This window comes from Nerophis lumbriciformis, linkage group LG10 (assembly GCF_033978685.3).
Source record: "Nerophis lumbriciformis linkage group LG10, RoL_Nlum_v2.1, whole genome shotgun sequence".
NCBI classification, from domain to species: domain Eukaryota; kingdom Metazoa; phylum Chordata; class Actinopteri; order Syngnathiformes; family Syngnathidae; genus Nerophis; species Nerophis lumbriciformis.
In genome coordinates, this window is record NC_084557.2 from 28,611,637 (window position 1) to 28,631,579 (window position 19,943).

Here is a 19,943-nt window from a genome sequence, read left to right on the forward strand (position 1 = left end):
GGTGCGCCTTATATATGGACCAATATTGAGTCACAACAGGTCTCGCAACCCCAGCCTCTACTGTAGCGTCTATTCTATGCGCCTTATAATGCGGTGCGCCTTATATATGAACAACGTTTTAAAATAGGCCATTCATTGGAGGTGCGCCTTATAATCCGGTGCGCCTTATAGTGCGGAAAATAACAACTTGGAATTATTTTCCTCTCTTTATAAACAAAAGGTACCATGGTTCGACCAGAATTTATTTGTTAGTTTTTAAACATGGTGGGAGAAATGTTTGAAATAAATGTCAAAAGATTGAGTGATACCATATGAAACATTTTATGGAAGGCCAGCTCATACAGTAATGCAGCAGTTCACAAAGGATCTGACCATTAAAAATCATCTTTGAGGTTAGAGCTCGATACAGGTGACATTTGAAAAACTTTGGGGAAACCACAACAAGAACTCTTCATGATTGTCTAGAGAGAGACGTTTTTAAATTAAATGAAACAGAGAAGCAAAAAGTTGCATGCAAAGATTCAATTTCACTGGATGACAATGTCAAACTGGAGCAAAAGAGACCAGCAAGAGTTCAAACAAGTCAATTACAATTGAACCAGAAGGATAATTTGATAGTTTGGCAAACAAATGGTAATACTTTAAAAAAAAAAAGGGGCAAACACAGAATTTGGCACTTTGGAAATAAAGGAAAAACAGATGTTGTCTAACTAGGTGCAGAAAAAGACAGAGGACAATTGAAAAATTCAGTCCAACACAAAACATGACCTTTGAGCCTGATTATTCAACACCAGAAGGACTAACTCCTGAAGACTCAAGAAAAGACAATTAGTCATTAAAGAACAATAATCGAAAATAATGTATTTAAAACGTCCCTGGCACTTTATGCGAGACAGATAACTTACTAAAATATAGTTTGTCATGCAACGTAATCAACCACGAGAACATAGTCAAGGTTTAATTACATGCAGTAAATGTGCGAAACAACACTAAAAATTTTATAAATATAAGCTTATTAAATTCAAAGCTTTACAGACTAACTTAGACCACACGCTCTGTATATCCTGTTTATCCTCTTCAATACAATAATCACACTTGATGTCTTGGCTTCTTTAAAAGCTAAAATAGAAAAGTCAATAAACATTCTGAGTGATCTTGGATATGTAGTTAAAACTACTCTATCAAATTATTTTAAATAATTTGCTTGAAAAAAAAAAAAAGTCTGAGATGACTTCTTAAATGGAACACCGCCCAAATAAATGTTATTGTGCTGAGAGGTATCAAAATGGCTGCTGCGCCTTCAAGTTGCGTTATGTCCAAGAGAGGGATTTTGGTGAACAAAACCTGCTTCACGGCGAGAAAAGCACTTTCTTTATGTAGGCCACAGTGGTGACGTTCAACAGCATGTTCACATGCTCGTTCCCTGGAAGCTCTTGCAAGCTCACTGGCTGTTTCTGAAACTCCGCCCACCGCTTGCATTGGGTGGCGCTTAGCAGGTTGACCGTCCCATCACCGTCGCCCCACACCACGTTGGGCTCGACGTCAGGGAACTTAGCCGAGTACTGGAAAGCTTCCGACGTGGGAACGCCGGTCCCGTACAAGCAGTGGACGGTCACGCCAGGCGGTGTGAGGTCAAAGAGCAGCGACTCCGTGTCCTGACGCATTAGCCAGCCGTCCTCGAAATCTATGTCCGTGTATAAACGCTTGTAGTCCATCACCGTGTAGTTGGTGGTGGGCGTCTGGATTAAAACCTGCAGGTGCACGCAGAAAGACAAAAACTGATTTAACTTAGTACAAATAAAAGGTTTTATCGGAACAGAATTACCAGCATGTTATCCAGGTATGTTAAATTGATAAAACCATTAAAGCGCAATTTTCTGCATCAGTCGGTTTTCTTAATGTAGTCCGAGGTATCGACTGCACACACTGTGCTATAAAAGCACCATCACGTGATGGATAAGTCAACAGGAAACATTTTCATTGAAGCAATCTTCTTCTTCTTGTTTTATGGCGGGGCACTCAAGCTACATTATCGCCACCTACTGTATAAGAGTGTGAACCAGAGTTCCCGCCCTTCTCCCTCCCTCACATACTGTACATATACTGTACATATTTACCTTCCCATACTCAATCCTCCAGCTTGCCTTTGTGGCCGTGGGAGTGTGGCGAGGGCCGTGGTCCATATTACATAATCGTATCATTTGCATAATCTGCGATGATTAAGATTAGTTTATTTCAAAGGGGACAATGCAATTTCATAAAACACATGACTACACATGGTTAAAAAAAGACAGAATTAGCAAAAAGGCTGGTTTTCATCTGTAGTCCCCTGGCCATGATGTAAAAAAGGGAGTAAAATTACAATTTAAAAGAAAAAGAGAGAGAAAAAGGAAAAAAAGCACACAATATATATATGATGTGATAAAAAATAAAATTCAACATAACATTTATCTTAGCATCAAAACAGGCTCATCTTTTAGTGCTGGCAGCTGTAGGCATTGATAAGACACATTTTAAATTTTTTTGTGAAGGCCAAATAATGCAAATAATTTTTACAGTGCTGAAGAAGAGCGTCCATTGACTTCAATGGGGTAGCTTAGAGTGGGTTGTTCCACTGCAGAGAAATGATACAATCATTGGATAAATGCTCAGCTTTGTCCCGCTCATGGACTCCAAGCGCATACTTGCCAACCTTGAGACCTCCGATTTCAGGAGGTGGGGGGGGCGTGGTTGGGGGCGTGGTTAAGAAGGGAGGAGTATATGTACAGCTAGAATTCACCAAGTCAAGTATTTCATATATATACATATAAGAAATACTTGACTTTCAGTGAATTCTAGCTATATATATATATATATATATATATATATATATATATATATATATATATATATATATATAAATAAATAAATAAGAGAAATACTTGAATTTCAGTGTTCATTTATTTACACATATACACACACATAACACTCATCTACTCATTGTTGAGTTAAGGGTTGAATTGTCCATCCTTGTTCTATTCTCTGTCACTATTTTTGTAACCATGCTGAACACCCTCTCTGATGATGCATTCTGCTTCATCTCATTGTGTGCGCAGTTGTGCACTGCACTCTCTAAAAGCCGTAGATGTTAATGTCACATATGCATGTACAGTAGATGGCAGTATTCTCCTGTTTAAGAGTGTCACAACATTGCTGTTTACGGCAGACGAACTGCTTTCCGGTAGACGAAAACGTGACTGCTGTAGTTGTGTGTTGTTGCCGCGCTGCGAGGACGTTAATGAAACTGCCTAACAATAAACCCACATAAGAAACCAAGAACTCGCCCTCGATCATTCTACAGCAGAGGTGGGTAGTAACGCGCTACATTTACTCCGTTACATCTACTTGAGTAACTTTTGGGATAAATTGTACTTCTAAGAGTAGTTTTAATGCAACATACTTTTACTTTTACTTAAGTATATTTATAGAGAAGGAACGCTACTTTTACTCCGCTACTTTTACTCCGCTACTTTTATCTACATTCAGCTCGCTACTCGCTACTAATTTTTATCGATCTGTTAATGCACGCTTTGTTTGTTTTGGTCTGTCAGACAGACCTTCATAGTGCCTGCCTTACTGGTGACGTTTCACTCCGTTCCACCAATCAGATGCAGTCACTGGTGACGTTGGACCAATCAAACAGAGCCAGGTGGTCACATGACCTGACTTAAACAAGTTGAAAAACGTATTCGGGTGTTACCATTTAGTGGTCAATTGTACGGAATATGTACTGTACTGTGCAATCTACTAATAAAAGTTCCAATCAATCAATCAAAAGTGTGAAGGAAAAAAGATACTTTTTTTATTTCAACCGGACATCCCGTCAAAAGCCTAAAGACTGACCGCACATGAGGACGTTCCTGTCTTCACAATAAAAGTGCCGCTCCATCGCGCCTGCGCTTTCAAAACAAGAGTCTCCGAAAGCCAGCGCAAACAAGCTAGCAAGCTAAGGAGTTTGACGCCAATATATTTCTTGTAAAGTGTATAAAAACGAATATGGAAGCTGGACAAATAAGATGCCAAAAACCCACCACTTTCATGTGGTATTAGACAGAAAGGAGGAACTTTTCTTCTCCTCCATTTGAAAACGTGGACGTTACCAGCACTACTGTCTGATTACAATCAATGCAAGTCATCAGAATCAGGTAATACACCAACTTATATTCTAGTCTTCATGAAAGAAAGGAATCTATATGTTAAACATGCATGTATATTCATTAAAACATCTTTAACATGTAAACAAAAACAGCTAAATAAATACATATAAATTATATACTGTATATATCAATGTATATGTATATATATATATATATATATATATATATGTGTGTGTGTGTGTATGTTACTCATCAGTTACTCAGTACTTGAGTAGTTTTTTCATAACATACTTTTTACTTTTACTCAAGTAAATATTTGGGTGACTACTCCTTACTTTTACTTGAGTAATAAATCTCTAAAGTAACAGTACTCTTACTTGAGTACAATTTCTGGCTACTCTACCCACCTCTGTTCTACAGTTATAACATCAGTGGGCAGGCACGCTGTTTATATTGTGGGAAAGCGGACGTGAAAACAGGTTGGACTCAGGTCCGCCTGAATTTCGGGAGAAAATTTGTCCCGGTAGGTTTTCGGGAGAGGCGCTGAATTTCGGGAGTCTCCCGGATAAACCGGGAGGGTTGGCAAGTATGTCCAAGCGTCACCGGAAGTGAATGAGAAGTAGGCTCGGCCTTGGATGCCGGGCTTCCGCATGATGATTGGATGATCTGTTTGAGGATTAATCCCTTTTTGATTGACCGCAAAATGAGCGAATCAGCGATCTTGAAATATAAACTACTGACAGAATATTTTTCAACATTCATTCTGTTGTTCCTTGTTGTTATGGAGAATTTTACAATCCTGCAAGTTATATGTTCTTGGTCAAATCTAGCATCTTTATATCTTCTATCTGTTATTGGAGACTGTACACGTGTTTAAAGTAGTTGTAGTGTTTCGAGACAATGAGCTTTCTGCTATACGGCGAACAAGCTGCAACAAATAAAAAAAATAGAGCAAAACCATATAATATAAGAATAAATATGCTATACCAATTAATAACACATATGTGTCTTTAAATGTGTGAACAACATTTTTTTATCTTTAAGAAAATAAATGCATCTTAGCTCATTATGCAAATTACATGATGTCATATTGACCCATGCCCAGGCCACGCCCCTACCACCACAAGTATATTGGCAATCAGGGGGCAACCCCGATTATTATATATTCTAAACGTATTACCTTTAATTATTAATACGTGTACAAGGCTCCTCCTTTGCCTATTGAGTATGCAGTAATGTGTCATTTCTAGGGGTGGAACGGTACGTCTATTTGTATTAAACAGTTTCGGTACGGGGGTTCCGGTTCGGTTCGGAGGTGTACCGAACGAGTTTCCACACGGACATATTAAGTAGCGTAACGCACGTTGTGTAAACAATGCACACCGAGGCACAACACACAGCATGCTAGCAGCTAACGGGCTACGATAGACTGACCATGCGTCCTCTTTTCACCGGACATGTCCTCTTTTGCGGAGCTGTCAGGGCGGAGTTTCTTAAATGCCTTAAATGTCCGGCATTTTGAGTTAGGGTTGCGTCTATTTTCAATGTACGTTCAGGGTTAAGAAGGGGTTGAAAACAAAACAAATTGTGTGCGCAGCAGCATTCGTGAGGGAGGGGCAGAGACAGAGAGAGTGAGAGAGTTATGATAAACGCGCATGCGTCGCCAGGCTCTGCTTTTTATCCATAGATTTATCAGATTTAATTTTTTATTATCTATAGCAGGGGTGTCAAAAGTGTGCCCCAGAGGCCTATATATATATATATATATATATATTATACATACAGTATAGGCCAAAAGTTTGGACACACCTTCTAATTTATAAGAAGGCCAGCCGGAAGACTATCCTGGGTCTTCCCCGTGGCCTCCTGCCGGTCGGACGTGCCCTAAACACCTCCCTAGGGAGGCGTTCGGGTGTCATCCTGACCAGATGCCCGAACCACCTCATCTGGCTCATCTCAATGTGGAGGAGCAGCTGTTTTACTCTGAGCTCCTCCCGGATGACAGAGCTCCTCACCCTATCTCTAAGGGAGACCCGCCACCCGGCGGAGGAAACTCATTTCGGTCGCTTGTACCCGTAATCTTGTCCTTTCGGTCATAACTCAAAGCTCATGACCATAGGTGAGGATGGGAACGTAGATCGACTGGTAAATTGAGAGCTTTGCCTTCCGGCTCAGCTCCTTCTTCACCACAACGGATCGATACAGCGTGCGCATTACTGAAGACGCCGCACCGATCCACCTGTCGATCTCACCATCCACTCTTCCCTCACTCGTGAACAAGACTCCTAGGTACTTGAACTCCTCCACTTGGGGCAAGATCTCGCCAACCTGGATATATATATATATATATATATATATATATATATATATATATATATATGTATGTATGTATGTATATGTGTGTGTGTATATATATATAAATGTGTGTGTGTCAAGGATGATGGGTCAAATGCAGAGAATAATTTCGCCACACCTAGTGTGTGAGACAATCATTGGTACTTCAACTTTATATATATATATATATATATATATATATATATACCGTGTATATATATATATATATATATATATACACACATAAAGGCTAATGCTATCTATGGCTACTTTGCGCTAACATTGTCGTTCTTCTCAGATATTCCCATTTGGATTTTTAAAGAGAAAAAAAACACACACCTGATCTTTGGGCCAGGTGTGGGAATAGGGGAGGAGCCAAGAGGTAGACACAGCTGAACGTTGCTGAGAGCGAATCTTCAGCGGTCTAATCACTGGGATGCCATTATTGTCACCTAAACACACACAGAAGAAACCTGAGTTAATACGTAGAACGTAGACTCATCTGATATTTGTGATTAATTACAACTATCATGGCTCATCTTCCAGGCTTTGTTAATATCACCAACAAAGACTACTTAAAGTACAAACATGAACATGTAGCTAGTATGGAGTTAACTCAGGTTTGTAGTATGATGGTGACACATGCAAACATTTTCTTCTCTCACCAGAGATGATCACGCGGAGTGTCTTGGTCACACCTGCCCACGGTGCCCCCAAAGCGATGAAAGCTTTGATGTATTTGTCTTTCCAGGCTTGCGGCTGATGATTGAGGAAATATAAAGTGTACATATTGCCCATACTGTGAGCGATCAGGACCACAGGCCCACCCGCCTTGTCTGCCATCTCCTCGATCATCTTCTGCAACGCCAGGAAGTACTCCTTATTCTCGTCTGTCCACAAAGCAACAAGAGAGTAAACTCTTCATTTGCAGTAAAGCAATTTCATTTTACTCATTTATATGAAGCGTCAACCAAGACAGAAGTCTCTGTGTGTGTGTGTGTGTGTGTGTGTGTGTGTGTGTGTGTGTGTGTGTGTGTGTGTGTGTGTGTGTGTGTGTGTGTGTGTGTGTGTGTGTGTGTGTGTGTGTGCGTGCGTGCGTGCGTGCGTGTGTGCGTGTGTGTGTGTGCGCGCGGCTTACTGGGTGCTTTCCTCCAATCATAGGGAGCTCCTCTGACATTGTCACCTCGAGTGTAGCCCCAATCCTCCAGCGCCTGTGCGATATTAAAGAAATACATACCTAGAAGGCAGACATTAGCATAACATGGCTTTAGTGGAATTAAAGCAGAATAAAAGTTTCCAATCACAATTTTAGTCATGTTTAGCTCCTTTGATTCATGTTTATTTGACAAATAATAGGAAGGTTTGTCTTCAGGTGTCTTTATTGGTCTGTAACCACAGACTCTGCTCATTTATCCAGAAGAAGAACATTTGTGAACTTTAGTTGGATATGAGGGTCTGGTTCAATCATGTCCTAAAGGTGTTCGATAGGTTGGATGTCGCCACTTCTTCCACACCAAACTCAACCTAGGAGTCTTTACACCTCAATTAGTGCAGTCATGCTGGGACAGAACATGACCTTCCCCAAACTGTTCCAACAAAGCACCGAATTGTGTAAAATGTCTTGGAAGATATGACAGTCCTGGCTGACTGACTCGTTGATTGATTGACATACAGTGGAACCTCGAAGTACGAAGTTTTTGATTTACAAACCACAGTACGTACATTTAATCCAGACATTGTGTGTCAGAGCACAGCAATTGCAGGCGGACTGATGGATCTCTAGGGCTCATTCAGTCAGCATAGTGCTGCTGTTAGCTACTGTGCTACTTTGTGTGCCTTTTAAGTGCTTTCCCCCCCAGACATTTTTCTAGTTTTGCTAGCTCAATAGGAGTCCAGAGAAAGCAATGGACAAGCAATGAGTGGAACATTCAGGAATTATCCACAGCGGTCGACAATTCAGATTGTTGGAATCAGTAACCAATGTCAACCAAGAAGAGGACGAAATAAATAATCTGATTCTTGATTTACTTTTTTTCCAAGGCTTGTTGGTCAACATGCAGCCTTGTACTCACCCACACTGCGTTTACTGGGGTCCAAATACTCCACTGAGTATGTCTGGCCAAATCCAGGGACGCTGATGTTTACGCCAGGTGGTGATGAGGTGTTGTGTGTGGTCCGGTTATAGATCAGCCTTTACATAAAAAAACAGGTACATACAGACACACACACGCACATGTGATACAGGAATTAGAAATTGATTAGTGTTGGTTCTGCTTTTGTGAGAAGACACATCCACAATTACACAAGGAAATAACACATTTTCATGCAAATCTGTCACTACGTATGACACAGTTCTCTTTTTTTAACATGCACGTTTCTTCTTTTTACGAGACCATAGATAAGGATAACCTTTCCAATCGAACAGGTGTTTTTATCAAACAAACTAAATAGCGTTAATCTACGGTATTTAGCTTATTTACACAATGGCGCATGTCATTTCTGTCTCTGCATGTTTGCAGATTTTCAATTCTCTGCTGTCTTTATTGCACACAATGAAGCGATCACATTTATTTTGTGACATCTTTATTGTAGTCAGCTTGTGAAGAGTTTTGACAGATATAATTTATTTTGATTCATTTTATAAAAAGGTGACAGTCAATATGTGCAACTGGAGAAGAACGATATCATTACATTACACTCAGTCTTTGTATGAGTGTATCATACTGTAAATTGCGGTAAGGGAAAATCCAGTGAGCAGTGGTTTGCATCATTAAATATCTGCTCAACACTCTTGGAACACTGGCTGACCAGGTACTAGAAATAGCAACTTGTAGTACATTCCTTTGTAATTTGTTCAAAAAAGGTCCAACGTGGACCGAATTGTACAAAAAAAATGTTTCTCTTAAAAAGGCTCTTTTACGCAAATGCCTAAAGGCCGCTAACTTTTCAAAGTGTTGGAAGCCTTATACCCTTTACGGCCGTACGTCAACATAGGCGCAAATTAGCTTTGTGTGTTGTCAGCTAATGATAGCGGTTTAGCTACTAATGTTAGCGGTCATTGAATGTATATTTCAGTGATTCTCAAACTGTGGTAAGTCTGCCACTAGTGGGATGTGGGCTCTATCTAGTGGTACGCCAAATAATCACTTTATGAAAGTACAGTTTTATTTCTAATATTCAAACAGAACAATATTGTTCAAACTGTGTGTAATGTTAATAAGTGGCCAAAAATATTGAGTATACATGTTAAAACATCTGCCTTGTTTTTTTAATGAATACTTACGCCTACTACGTGTATGTATTTTAATGTTGGTCACTATGGTGGTACTGGAGAGTGACGTTTTTTCTGAGGTGGCACTTGGTAAATTGTTCTTTGGTACGAGTTAGCTCTTGAATTCAATGTGTTATTCACCTTCTTTATCTTAGTGATGGCACTTGCAACTTTCTTTGCCCCCATTGTGTCTTATTGAATAAAAATAAGCACAGAGACAGAGTCACCAAAGTGTGGCATTCTATGTTTGGGTACTCGATTCCGCAAAATGATACACGGGCAAACAGACTTGTTTGTTACACGCAACGTCTGGCCATAATATAACCAAGACGATATAAGAAAACCACAGCAAACTTTTGGCGACACTGTTTGTCGGAAACTGAATCCTACGGAAATAAAAGAAGACGGAGATAACTATAGAAGCCTCAATAGCAAGTAGGACAGTTTTAACCAAAGGATGAAAATCCCAAGTAACTCCCAATAGGACATTAGGATTAGTTTACAAACCAACAAAATAGTGAAACCCAATGATACAGCAATTACAAAAATGACTTATGCTAAGACGGATAACTGAAGACGGATAGGTTTACTCAAAACAGAAACCAAACTAAACTATAATACACACTAGAACGAAAATTTACTTTGAACAATATGAAAATAATGAGGAAGATGTGAGCCTAAACGGTTGTTAAACCTATGACTTGTAACTGTAAACATGTTTACATACAGACAAGAAAGGTTTATTGATATAATGATTGTATATTAACAAAACTATTTTAGTTTGGAGCAAAAAAGCATCACTGCTGCAGATAAAGACTTAAGTTACAACATCAGCCAAGAGCATTCAATAAAGGTTGAGTGTCAAAGTTCATTGGTAGTTTTCGTCACAACTCACAAACATATTGTTTTATTTTTATTAGCAGACTTCTACAATAAATGACGATTAATGCTGCATAACACTGAGTATATAATACAACAGACAAATGCCTGCTGTTGAAACAAGTTTTGTGGATAGGTGCTCAAGTGTTTGTTATGAATTACATCTGTTACACCACTTTCCATATCCTTCCAAAGGTCTGTTTGTCCAATAAAGATGGCTGGCTAATGGTTCAAAGACTCAACAAGGTCATCAAATCCATCCACCTCATAGTCTGTAAACAACATGACTTTACTACACTTCTTCTAACTATTCAAACATCAAGTAAAAAAGAATACAAAGTGAAGTTATGATGGGGCTGACTTGTGGATTTCGGTTCCCACTTCGCTGACTTAGGAGCAGCATCGACTATTGTATATATCCATTCAAATGTTACCACAGACCGTGAGACAAAAACTGCCACCTGTATTTGATGAGTGATTTTACTATGGCCAGCCACTCGGTTTTAGTGGGGATTTTTAAAGCTAGTCCCTCCAGGGATAAGTATTTGATTACATTTGTGTGGCCCCTGTGCCATACCTTATGTTGTCTATCCAGCAGTCAATGGCGACAGGCACCAGCTGCTCCAGGTTGAGCCACAAAGTGAAGAAGGCGTCTGTCTTCTTGTAACAAATGTAATGAACCACGCTGGGTTTATCCAGCTTCGCCTCCAGCTGGTTTCCCAGGTCTCCAGGAACTGTAACAATGCAACAAGTAAACATTTTAATAAAAAGACACACATCACACATAAATTCTAAGTTATTTTTGCTTAATACTTTTCAACAGATTTAATTATTTAAAACTCCGCAAGGCAACATCTATGTGAATTCTATTGTTAAAGATAAGCAATGTACGGTAAAACCTCAACTTAATTGGTTCTGTGATGGAGCTCTGAAATCAAAACACTTGCATCTAAATTCAGCGACACCCATTGAAATTAAGAGAAGTCAATATAACACCACAATTTATACACACCGCAATTATAAAATATATTCTAAAGACAAACAAACTTTCAGAAAAGGAAATATTGTACAAAAAAATTTAGTATTGTTGCCGGTTTTTAAATTATTATTTATTGAGTTTTATGGGCGGAATCAAGGACCTCCAATTGGCTCCGTTGTAAGCAGACTTTTCCCCCCGTTTATTTACGAGTTAGAATGCATACAAAAAATACATCCGTCATGTTTTTCATAATGATTGTGAACGATAGGCAAAATTAAAAAAAAAAGTGCAGTTCCCCTTTAACATTTTGTGAGTGGTGTGTTCAATCCAGTATCCCAACAAGAGATCAACCGATTATCGGCACCGATATTTGGCATTTTGACATACATCGGTATTGGTCTCTTTTTATCGTTATTGGCCTTTCTACAAGTGAACAACATCGACTGATACAATATACACATATGATAGCAGTGTTTAGTATTCAAAAAAATAATAATTAGTGAAGTAGATACTAATAACTTCTCAAGCACCAGCCCATTTGCCCTGCAGGAGAAAAGTTGCCTTTTTTCCCCACTGTAGCGCTCACGCGGCCACGCCCCCCCCTCCCCTTTCTCTTCCTCGTGCAATGTTGGCCACTTGTCTTCTGCTTAGCTTCTTTTCTGCGCCCTATAAAAGAACAAAAAACAAAAATAGACCATTCATCGGCAGTGCGCCTTATAATTCGGTGCGCCCTATGGCCCGGAAAATACGGTACATAATACAGGTTATTATAAATGTGCCTGTCACTACATTACATATTATATACGTACAGTGTGTATATAAAATGATCATGGAGGTGTTAAGAGGTTTTTTTTAGAGTGCTTTATAGAGTGACTCCATTGCAAGCAGACTTTTGCTCGCATTTATTTACTAGTTAGAACGGGGGTCAGCAACCCGCGGCTCCTTAGTGCCACCCTGGAGCATTTTTTAAACAGGATTGAAAATGGAAAAAGATGGGGGTAAAATATTTTGTTTTTGTTTTAGTATGTTTTTTGTTTGAGGACAAACATGTCACAAACCTTCCCAGTTGTTAGAAAGCCCACTGTTTAATATGTTTGTGTGTATGCTTCACTGATGAGAGCAGTGACATGCGGTCACTAGAGGCAGGTGAGGCGGGGCCTCACCTGCCATCATGGAAAGACAAAAAATTTCAAAATAATTCATTAAATTGTTATATGTATTCAGTGATTACACTATAAAGTTATTTTCCATTTAACTTCACCAGTTTTCGATTATTTGTATTCAAAATCGCTGAATTTTCACATTTGGGACGGCGTGGCGCAGTGGAAGAGTGGCCGTGCGCAACCCGAGGGTCCCTGGTTCAATCCCCACCTAGTACCAACCTCGTCATGTCCGTTGTGTCCTGAGCAAGACACTTCACCCTTGCTCCTGATGGGTGCTGGTTAGCGCCTTGCATGGCAGCTCCCTCCATCAGTGTGTGAATGTGTGTGTGAATGGGTAAATGTGGAAGTAGTGTCAAAGCGCTTTGAGAACCTTGAAGGTAGAAAAGCGCTATACAAGTACAACCCATTTATCATTTATTTGCCGTTCAAATACTGAGAAGAGACGGTGCGGTGATCAGCAGCCAGTTGAGGCACGTCACTCAGTTGTGCCTCAACATGGATTGCGGACTCGGCTAACTGCTGGCCTGCTGAGCAGTGAGACCGTATTGCTATATGAACTATATTATACATTTCCATAGTTTAGTTAGCTGAGGTATATAATGTACAGTGTATTTTGTCAACAACTGTATGTGTGTAACGTATTTCTTGTGCTGAGCGATCATAAAACGGCTGCAAAAGACGCACTGGCTGAGGCTCGCAGTAATCCCGCCTCCTGCACCCCCGCCGTATAATGCACCCACTGACGGGAGTGTTATATCAACTAAAGCCCACACTTAAACTTTCCACGTGCAAGATTGAATCTATTTAGAAAAGTTATTGCATAAGAAGCCAAAAAGTGCAAAAACAATAATGTTCGTGTTGGAGGAGTTGTGAATGACTGCAGGGCCACAACATTAGGTACACCTGCAGACTGCAGGTGTATCTAATTCACAACTCCTCCAACACGAACATTATTGTTTTTGCACTTTTTGGCTTCTTATTAAATAACTTTTGTAACCTATTTTTATGGGCTTTCCTCTTTGTGATATTAAGTTCCTGTTATGCGCTGTTATACAGTATATGCCTTGAGCTCCTATTTTGAGGGCGCTAAGAGCGGAAGTGATGACACGTTGGAGTGGAGCGGAGGTTTTTGAAAGAAGGTAAATAAAGTGGTCCTCGTGTAAACTGGAGCCTCCGTGTTTGTTATTTTGTAGTTCCATACAGTATAGGCGACATTTATAAACCCTCGGTTACACTTTTTTAAATAGATTCAATCTTGCACGTGGAAAGTTTAAGTGAGGGCTTTAGTTGATATAACACTCCCGTCAGGGGTGCATTAATCCAGCACAACAGCGGCGCATGGACTTCATTTATAAGTAAAGGTAAGACCATAATAACGTTTTTTTTTATTAAATGTGCTTTTTTGTGTGCTACAGTTTGTATGTGTAAAGTTAAAGTTAAGTTAAAGTACCAATGATTGTCACACACACACTAGGTGTAATGAAATTTGTCCTCTGCATTTGACCCATCCCCTTGTTCACCCCCTGGGAGGTGAGGGGAGCAGTGGGCAGCAGCGGCGCCGCGCCCGGGAATAATTTTTGGTGATTTAACCCCCAATTCCAACCCTTGATGCTGAGTGCCAAGCAGGGAAGAATGCTGGTATGAGCTTTTAAACATAACCCGTTAACTGCTGCCAATCAAATGGTGAATAAGACACTCTTTAGGGTTAATATGTTTGTAAATCTGACTGTGATGAAGTCAGTGCCTCACCAGCCATGAACCTCACCGCACGTCACTGGATGAGAGTATTAGGTGAACATCATTTTGTCCTACTAATTTTGGCGATTCTTGAACTCACCATAGTGGGGACTGTGACGCAACAGCTTGTTTACATGTAAAATCTTCCATTCTTTCTTTGTCTCATTTTCAATGTTTCAATCAATCAATGTTTACTTATATAGCCGTAAATCACGAGTGTCCCAAAGGGCTGCACAAGCCACAACGACATCTTCGGTTCAGATCCACATCAGGGCAAGAAAAAACTCAACCCAATGGGATAACAATGAGAAACCTTGGAGGGGACTGCAGATGTGGGGACCCCCCTGGGCGACCGGTGCAATGGACGTCGAGTGGATCTAGCATAATATTGTGTCCACCAAAAGTTTTATACTGTGTGTGAATGCACAAAGGTGAGCTTTGTTTAACTTGGACACACACATGTATACCTTTTGGCCATTAAAAGCCAGTAATTTCCAGGAGTTACCTCACCTTCTGAGTAGCCTCTGATTTAATAATGTTTTCCAATTTTGTAAAAATGTGTAGAATAAATATTAAATTTCAACATTTGCTTCAGCCTGCGACACATAGTCATTTTGATAGTAGGCAATTATAGCTAATATAGACACTTACATCATGTGTTGCCTTCATTATAACACTTATATACGGCTTTTTATCTTTTGCTGCTCCAGATAAATTTATTTTTGTATTTTTGGTCCAATATGGCTCTTTCAACGTTTTGGATTGCCGACCCCTGAGTTAAAACAACAACAAAAACATGCGTAAGGATTGTGAATGATAGGCAAAATTCCCCCCCAAAAAGCGCAGTTCCCCTTTAATGGATTGTCCATTTGTTTACTGACTTATACTATACATGTTTAAATAACTTTAACAAAAAATAAATGTCAGCACCAACGTTTTCAGCCTCCTTGACTACAAATAATCAGTATCGGTCCTCTGTAATCCCAACACCCAACCTCATGTAAACAGAGCAAGTACAAGATAAAACTACCTTTGATCAGTGTGGGAAGGGGATAAAGAAAGGAATGGTAATGGCATTAAAGTTGCGATAGAAAGCAACAATTGGCCTATTAAAAAGAATCACATGATGAAGTGAATGGATTTTAGCTCAGGGTTTTCTGGTCGTCTGCAATAGGAATCATATGATTAGACTGTCGGTAAACAAGATGTAGAAATCAAGAATATAAATGCCATATATTAGCTTTAACCCATTATAATTTGGGAATGTAAGTGGTGCGTTGCTGTTTTAGTCATTTGTCGAATAAACATTAAAAATGAATGTAAAGTGACCGGACTAGATTATGTTCAAAACAATAAGATTTACTGAACATATACTAACGATATTTTACCAACATGTTTTTGCTAGCAAACAAATTAGATGATTAGAAATCCTTCGAATATTTGAAGTCTGGTTCGGCCAGTCTTGCTTGTTGTCTCCCATCATTAGTCGAAGGTTGACATTTTCCAATTGTACAACATGAGCCACAAACACTTACCGAGGACCACTGGGGGTCCCGGGGACTGGCACGGCGTGTTCCCCACGCATTTCCCAACAGGACTGCCGTAGCTCCTTCCAGAAAACAGCAACAATAACACGCCGAGTGTAAGCAGTGAGAAAGCGGTTACCCGTTGGCGACTTGCCATGACTCCTGATGTTTCATAGCAAACAAGACATGGCCGTCAATCAAGAGACGCAGTGGGATCTCATCTAGTCTTGTTTACCTAACGTTTAGTAGTTAAGGCTCGCTCGGATGACAATACTGATCACGGGGTGCACTATAGATAGCAGAGAAATCCACCTCGCGAAGCAACTTCAGTCAAGTCAAAAGTAATGGAACTCAGATACAGCGAACATACAGGAACTACGGTTGAAACCATAGACATCTCCGCCTCGGCCGCTGCTGCCTATTGGCGCGGACGAGCCGTAGGGCCGCCATCTTGAACCGGTCAACATCTCTATCAAGTGTCAGGCGCAATGAAATGTCAGCGCATTTAAACCATCATAACTTTCTAGATACCCAACTCATTTTCAGCCAGTTGTCTAATGCAAACTTCATTCATGTAGTTATGATACAGGGCAAATTAATTGTCGTATTTTAATATTCACAGGGGGATTAACAATAATACAAATATTCTGATTTGACACTTTAAACACATATTATACATACAAGTGTATATGAATATTTATTATCTATATCTATGAACTTAGGTTTTTTATAACCTACTCTATTCATACCCCTTTCTTTATAAATGATGCTGCTGTGGTACTCATTGAACTAAATATGGTACTTTGTACACTATAGTTTCACGCCATCTCATGTGTGCGGTATGACAAAGGTCCTTGTGTATATATAGAGTAAAATAGAATATATATATATATATATATATATATATATATATATATATATATATATATATATATATATATATATATATATATATATATATATATATATATATACACACACACAGGTAAAAGCCAGTAAATTAGAATATTTTGAAAAACTTGATTTATTTCAGTAATTGCATTCAAAAGGTGTAACTTGTACATTATATTTATTCATTGCACACAGACTGATGCATTCAAATGTTTATTTCATTTAATTTTGATGATTTGAAGTGGCAACAAATGAAAATCCAAAATTCCGTGTGTCACAAAATTAGAATATTACTTAAGGCTGATACAAAAAAGGGATTTTTAGAAATGTTGGCCAACTGAAAAGTATGAAAATGAAAAATATGAGCATGTACAATACTCAATACTTGGTTGGAGCTCCTTTTGCCTCAATTACTGCGTTAATGCGGCGTGGCATGGAGTCGATGAGTTTCTGGCACTGCTCAGGTGTTATGAGAGCCCAGGTTGCTCTGATAGTGGCCTTCAACTCTTCTGTGTTTTTGGGTCTGGCATTCTGCATCTTCCTTTTCACAATACCCCACAGATTTTCTATGGGGCTAAGGTCAGGGGAGTTGGCGGGCCAATTTAGAACAGAAATACCATGGTCCGTAAACCAGGCACGGGTAGATTTTGCGCTGTGTGCAGGTGCCAAGTCCTGTTGGAACTTGAAATCTCCATCTCCATAGAGCAGGTCAGCAGCAGGAAGCATGAAGTGCTCTAAAACTTGCTGGTAGACGGCTGCGTTGACCCTGGATCTCAGGAAACAGAGTGGACCGACACCAGCAGATGACATGGCACCCCAAACCATCACTGATGGTGGAAACTTTACACTAGACTTCAGGCAACGTGGATTCTGTGCCTCTCCTGTCTTCCTCCAGACTCTGGGACCTCGATTTCCAAAGGAAATGCAAAATTTGCATGGTTGGGTGATGGTTTGGGGTGCCATGTCATCTGCTGGTGTCGGTCCACTCTGTTTCCTGAGATCCAGGGTCAACGCAGCCGTCTACCAGCAAGTTTTAGAGCACTTCATGCTTCCTGCTGCTGACCTGCTCTATGGAGATGGAGATTTCAAGTTCCAACAGGACTTGGCGCCTGCACACAGCGCAAAATCTACCCGTGCCTGGTTTACGGACCATGGTATTTCTGTTCTAAATTGGCCCGCCAACTCCCCTGACCTTAGCCCCATAGAAAATCTGTGGGGTATTGTGAAAAGGAAGATGCAGAATGCCAGACCCAAAAACGCAGAAGAGTTGAAGGCCACTATCAGAGCAACCTGGGCTCTCATAACACCTGAGCAGTGCCAGAAACTCATCGACTCCATGCCACGCCGCATTAACGCAGTAATTGAGGCAAAAGGAGCTCCAACCAAGTATTGAGTATTGTACATGCTCATATTTTTCATTTTCATACTTTTCAGTTGGCCAACATTTCTAAAAATCCCTTTTTTGTATTAGCCTTAAGTAATATTCTAATTTTGTGACACACGGAATTTTGGATTTTCATTTGTTGCCACTTCAAATCATCAAAATTAAATGAAATAAACATTTGAATGCATCAGTCTGTGTGCAATGAATAAATATAATGTACAAGTTACACCTTCCATCCATCCATCTTCTTCCGCTTATCCGAGGTCGGGTCGCGGGGGCAGCAGCCTAAGCAGGGAAGCCCAGACTTCCCTCTCCCCAGCCACTTCGTCCAGCTCCTCCCGGGGGATCCCGAGGCGTTCCCAGGCCAGCCGGGAGACATAGTCTTCCCAACGTGTCCTGGGTCTTCCTCGTGGCCTCCTACCGGTCGGACATGCCCTAAACACCTCCTTAGGGAGGCGCTCGGGTGGCATCCTTACCAGATGCCCGAACCACCTCATCTGGCTCCTCTCGATGCGGAGGAGCAGCGGCTTTACTTTGAGCTCCCCCCGGATGACAGAGCTTCTCACCCTATCTCTAAGGGAGAGCCCCGCCACCCGGCGGAGGAAACTCATTTCGGCCGCTTGTACCCGTGATCTTGTCCTTTCGGTCATAACCCAAAGCTCTTGACCATAGGTGAGGATAGGAACGTAGATCGACCGGTAAATTGAGAGCTTTGCCTTCCGGCTCAGCTCCTTCTTCACCACAACGGATCGATACAGCGTCCGCATTACTGAAGACGCCGCACCGATCCGCCTGTCGATCTCACGATCCACTCTTCCCTCACTCGTGAACAAGACTCCGAGGTACTTGAACTCCTCCACTTGGGGCAAGATCTCCTCCCCAACCCGGAGATGGCACTCCACCCTTTTCCGGGCGAGAACCATGGACTCGGACTTGGAGGTGCTGATTCTCATCCCAGTCGCTTCACACTCAGCTGCGAACCGATCCAGTGAGAGCTGAAGATCCTGGCCAGATGAAGCCATCAGGACCAAATCATCTGCAAAAAGCAGAGACCTAATCCTGCAGCCACCAAACCGGATCCCCTCAACGCCTTGACTGCGCTTAGAAATTCTGTCCATAAAAGTTATGAACAGAATCGGTGACAAAGGGCAGCCTTGGCGGAGTCCAACCCTCACCGGAAACGTGTCCGACTTACTGCCGGCAATGCGAACCAAGCTCTGACACTGATCATACAGGGAGCGGACCGCCACAATCAGACAGTCCGAAACCCCATACTCTCTGAGCACTCCCCACAGGACTTCCCGAGGGACACGGTCGAATGCCTTCTCCAAGTCCACAAAGCACATGTAGACTGGTTGGGCAAACTCCCATGCACCCTCAAGGACCCTGCCGAGAGTATAGAGCTGGTCCACAGTTCCACGACCAGGACGAAAACCACACTGTTCCTCTTGAATCCGAGGTTCGACTATACTACAAGTTACACCTTTTGAATGCAATTACTGAAATAATTCAAGTTTTTCAAAATATTCTAATTTACTGGCTTTTACCTGTATATGTAACTGCTGTGTACCCGTCCCGCCAAGAACCCACACACAGGCTGGATTGGATGATGTGGTTCTTTACTGGTAGCTGCAATGAGTGAT

At 40.9% G+C, this 19,943-nt stretch overlaps 1 protein-coding gene across 1 annotated transcript; it reads right to left on the bottom strand.

The window, feature by feature from the left end:
* Positions 1–226: 226 nt before the first annotated feature.
* Positions 227–16,371, bottom strand: pla2g15 (phospholipase A2, group XV). Its single transcript, XM_061969899.2, has 7 exons — positions 16,035–16,371; positions 11,198–11,354; positions 8,543–8,661; positions 7,609–7,707; positions 7,136–7,360; positions 6,810–6,922; positions 227–1,751 (listed from the first exon to the last, which is right to left on the bottom strand). Exons 1-7 carry the CDS (start codon positions 16,180–16,182, stop codon positions 1,350–1,352), a joined length of 1,263 nt encoding a protein of 420 aa, XP_061825883.1. The 5' UTR covers positions 16,183–16,371; the 3' UTR covers positions 227–1,349.
* Positions 16,372–19,943: the final 3,572 nt, after the last annotated feature.